This window comes from Phocoena sinus, chromosome 19 (assembly GCF_008692025.1).
Source record: "Phocoena sinus isolate mPhoSin1 chromosome 19, mPhoSin1.pri, whole genome shotgun sequence".
Lineage (NCBI taxonomy): Eukaryota > Metazoa > Chordata > Mammalia > Artiodactyla > Phocoenidae > Phocoena > Phocoena sinus.
In genome coordinates, this window is record NC_045781.1 from 47,679,416 (window position 1) to 47,684,334 (window position 4,919).

General features: G+C 44.1%; 1 protein-coding gene across 1 annotated transcript; it reads right to left on the reverse strand.

Moving 5' to 3' along the window:
* Nucleotides 1–2,441: 2,441 nt before the first annotated feature.
* Nucleotides 2,442–3,334, reverse strand: LOC116744765 (glutamate dehydrogenase 1, mitochondrial-like). The gene is given in 3 exon segments (XM_032614833.1): nucleotides 2,442–2,948; nucleotides 2,951–3,120; nucleotides 3,238–3,334. Coding segments are annotated over 3 exon segments (774 nt in total).
* Between the last annotated feature and the right edge of the window lie 1,585 nt (nucleotides 3,335–4,919).

The following is a 4,919-nucleotide window of genomic DNA, read 5'->3' on the forward strand; positions in this document are numbered from 1 at the left end:
ATCATTGCTCCCAAAGTCCACTGCCTCAATTTTGGGATGATTTATTGTCTATTTAAGGTATTCCACAGATGCAGGGTACAAACATCAAGTTGATTGTGGAGATTTAACCTACTGCTCCTGAGGCTGCTGGGAGAGTTTTCCCTTTCTCTTCTTTGTTCGCACAGCTCCTGGGGTTCAGCTTTGGATTCGGCCCTGCCTCTGTGTGTAGGTCTTTGAGGGCATTTGTTCTTCACTCAGACAGGACGGGGTTAAAGGAGCAGCTAATTAGTGGGCTCTTGCCCACTTAGGCTGCGGGGAGGGAGGGGTATGGAATGCGGGGTGAGCCTGTGGCGGCAGAGGCCAGCATGACGTTGTAGCAGCCTGAGGTGCGCCGTGTGTTCTCCCTGGGAAGTTGTCCCTGGATCATGGGAGCCTGGCAGTGGCGGGCTGCATAGGCTCCCGGGAGGGGAGGTGTGTATAGTGACCTGTGCTTGCACACAGGCTTCTTGGTGGCTGCAGCAGCAGCCTTAGCGTCTCATGCCCATCTCTGGGGTCTGTGCTGATAGCCGCGGCTCGCACCCATCTCTGGAGCTCATTTAGGCGGTGCTCTGAATCCCCTCTCCTCACGCACCTGGAAACAATGGTCTCTTGCCTCTTAGGCAGGTCTAGACATTTTCCTGGACTCCCTCCCGGCTAGCCATGGCGCACTAGCCCCCTTCAGGCTGTGTTTACGCAGCAAACCCCAGTGCTCTCCCTGGGATCTGACTTCCGAAGCCTGAGCCTCAGCTCCTAGCCCCCGCCCACCCTGGCGGGTGACCATACCAGCCTCTCGTGTTGGTGAGTGCAGTTTGGCACCGATCCTGTGTGCGGGCATCTCTCCACTTTGCCCTCCGTACCCCTGTTTCTGTGCTCTCCTCTGCAGCTCCGAAGCTCCCCCTACCCCCCGACGCCCGCAGTCTCCACCTGCGAAGGGGCTTCCTAGTGTGTGGAAACCTTTCCTCCTTCACGGCTCCCTCCCTCTGGTGTACGTCCTGTCCCTATTCTTTTGTCTCTGTTTTTTCTTTTGCCATACCCAGGTATGTGGGGAGTTTTTTTGCCTTTTGGAACGTCTGAGGTCTTCTGTCAGTGTTCAGTAGGTGTTCTGTAGGAGGTGTTCCACGTGTAGATGTATTTCTGATGTATTTGTGGGGAGGTAGGTGATCTCCACGTCTTACTCTTCCGCCATCTTGTAGGTCTCCTGGTAGTCTTTTTAATAACTGCTTTTGTCACCCGGTTAAGTCATGCAGTTACCAAGTAGTTAGAAATTTCTGAAAGGATATTATTGTTAATAGAAGAAAAGCTCATGCTTACATAAATAATATCCAGTACTTCATTGGGACCCTACTGTTCAAAAGGTCCTGGCCATACAACTTCCAAACAAAACACAACACCAGGTTGTTTCCAGCCCACTGGGAATGACGCCATGTACAGAAGAGGAGGCCTCTAAGTGAGGACATAAATTCAGGGTGAGTCGGGGCCATTGGCAATGCTTAGAATCACCAGCCAGGCTCCAAAGAGGGAGCCCAAGTTTTTTTTTTTTCTGGGGCACTGTACTTGAATTATTGTTCAATTAGTCAACACAATAGATCTTCAAAAGAGGACAATTAATTAACATGTTAAGGAGATTACTGCACTCTTTGGACTATATGTCATAATTGTGGTCAGTAAATTCCGGCAGTCTTAACAAAAATAGCCTCCATCATTTGCAGGTATGAAGATAACTTAATTCTCTACCGGGCTTTTTATTTTTGCTGGATGACAATATGCAATTGACAAGTTATAAATGATACTGTTTTATGTTATAAAAATACTAGCATTTTTCATTTATTATGTTTACAGGCATTCACTGCTTGAGTCAAGGTTAGGCTTATAAAGTGATTAAAGGCAATTTTATTACAGCAGCATGTACTTATTTTATTCTAAAAGAATAAAATGCATGAAGAGAAAGTTTTTTTGTTTGTAATCTGTAAAATTGAGTTATTTTGCTGATTTAAAATACCAATAACTCACTTGAGGACCATGCTACCTCCTGAAAATGCCATATACCTGCTTCTTAAATGTGTCCAAGCACCTGATAGATCTGTCCAGAGCTGAAGTGGCAAGTGACTGACTGCTTTTGGACAAAAGGTGCTGTCCCAGGGCTACAGCTGACTGTGCTGGGAAACAGCCATGGAACAAGGCAGCACAGGCAGAGGGAAAAGACTTTACTTAAAGGCAAAATGCCCAAATGGCTCTCTGACATAGCTAATTTCTACTATCACTTATTAGCTTACATATGATCCCCTAACTTTTTTTCTTAAGGGGCTGATTTGGATTGACTTGTTGAGAATGGTGTCCATTATCTATTAAGTCATGAGAGAGAGATTTCCGTGGTTACATGTAAACTTGTGATAGGTCTGCAGATGAAGAGGGTAGTAGAGAAGTCAGCCGCAGTCCCGTCTGGTGTATGTGAAGGTCACACCAGCTTCATTGTACACCTTGAAGACTTTCTCGGTGGCGTTGACATAGGCAGCTGTTCTTGGGTCCAATCCTAGGTTATACCTCATGGCTGTGTGCATGGTTTGCCTGGCAGAGCACTCCATGGTGTAAGCTAAGCCAGACTGCACAGTGTCTTTCTCAGAGGCGTGCAATATCCTGTCTTGGAACTGTGCTGTGGGTACAATGGGAATAGTTCCACCGTGCTTTCCAAATTTCCTTTCCAGACTCTCTTGAACAGACATGAACAAGTGGTAGTTAGAATCCCTTTCATATTTGAAGGTCTGACGGCCATAGCTGACATGATTTACATTCTTCAGCCACTCAAAGTAAGATACTGTCACTTCTCCAGCATTCAAGTAGAGATCTGGAATAACCATGATGTTCTTCTCTAGGAAAATCTTATCAGCTTCTGGAGTTGTCAGTCCGTTGACACCTTCAGCAATAATCTTGGCTTCTTAACTTTGACTCTGGGTGTATTGGCCTTGGTCAGCTGCTTCTCGCTGGCAGCAGGGATCAGTATGTCACAGTCTGCCTCCAAGATGCTCTCTTCATAGATCTTTGCTTCGCTCCACCAGCTTGTCCTCCAAGATGCAGGTGCCGCGGTCAAAGAAGGCCCTCCACCATCTTGAAGAAGTTGGGGTTGTCCTCGCCGTCAGCCGCTGCCTCGCTGTAGTGTCGCCGGAAGGGCGACGCGAGCCCTGACTGTGGGGCGGCAGCGGCTGCGGCGGGCTGCCCGCGAACCCGGCCCAGCAGCCGCCGCCGAGTTGGCCGCCGCCGAACCTAGGGCTGTGGGCCTGACATGGGACAGCAGCAGCGCTTCACCCAGGCACCAGTACATGGCGGCAGGACGGAGGCCGCGGAGGAGAGGTGCTTTCACAGGCCCGGGGACGGACAGAGAGTTTTGTAAGTCTTAATGTAGGAGCCCCATCAAGTGATACTGAGCACGGCATCACTTCCGAGCGGAGGTGGTGGCCGGTGTGTCATAAGACTCATCTACCTGTGGGGAGCTCAGGCGGACAACCCCACCGACATTTTCATTTCCTTATGAAAATCAACTATGGACGCTTTGAGGAACAGAATACCAATTAGGACGTTTGGGGCATGAAAGTAATTTAGTGGGTGAAGACACAAAAATATCATCATCACTTCTGTTGCTTACAGCAAATTAGCAGGTGGCCCAGAGAATGAGAGAGCTGATGAACATGGTGCATTCACGAGCCAATTTCCCCAAGGTGCAACAAGAAAACATGTTCATCATGGAAGCAGGCATAGCTTCTGGACATTTCAGCACTTATCTTAAAAAGTGTGGAAATAACTTTTGCTTTAATGTGAATCAGATCTAAAGCTGGGTAATAATTTTCTTCCTCATTTGAGTTGCCTTTAACTCTCAATTCAAAACTATATTACATTGATTAGAAGCATACAGAAATCAAACTGAACAATTATTCACACACATTTTATGATAGATAGAAAGCCACTTTATACTTTACCTTTATGAATGACAATTTAAAGAGGCTTACAGGTGATTGGATCACCCTAGCCAATTTACATAAATGCAATTTGTGGAGACATTTATATTGCCAAATTGGATGAGGTACATTTTTGAGTTTGCATAAGGTCTTCTGCAAATTGTTCCATTTTCTTACTGTACGCCCCAGGTTTCTCAACACAGGAACTCTATTGATTTACATTCTCTGTGTGGGAAACGATTGATGGAACTGAATGAAGGATTCAGTGTAAAAGATGAGCATCACTGATCAGAAACAGGCTTCAAAGTGACTTGCCTTATCAGAAGCCCAAAATGATTCATCTATAATAATTAAAACAGTGTGAGCTGGCATAAATAGATCAGTTAAACAATTTACATGGTCTTTAAAGAGACTCTGATGTGATGCATATAATAAAATGAAAAGGAATAGATTATTTTAAACACATCATTGGGGCTAATTGTCTATATAAATAAGCGCACACAAACACACGTGTACACATATACTCCTTAGAATTCTTATCTAACATCACAAGAAAAAAATATTCTGAGCTCTTTTAAACATCTATACTTACACTTATACTTAAATCGTAGATATCAAAAAAAATCTACAAATATATTAGGCTAACAAATAGATAAGAAAGTATTTATAATTTTTAAAAAATTCCCAGAAGAAATAATACAATAAGCCCTAGTATACTTAGCCCTATAAAACATATCTTCTGTACATCAAAGGCACTGCAAAGAATTAAAGATCAAATGACAAACTAAGAAAAACCTTTACAACATTTATTACAGAATAATAGTTAATATAGAGATATTTAAAGTATGCATATATCATACAAATCTTGAGAAAAAACAATAAATAAAATAGGAAAATGATATGGATGGATATTTTAAGGGAAATTGAAATACTGATAATTACTAAAAGATAAAT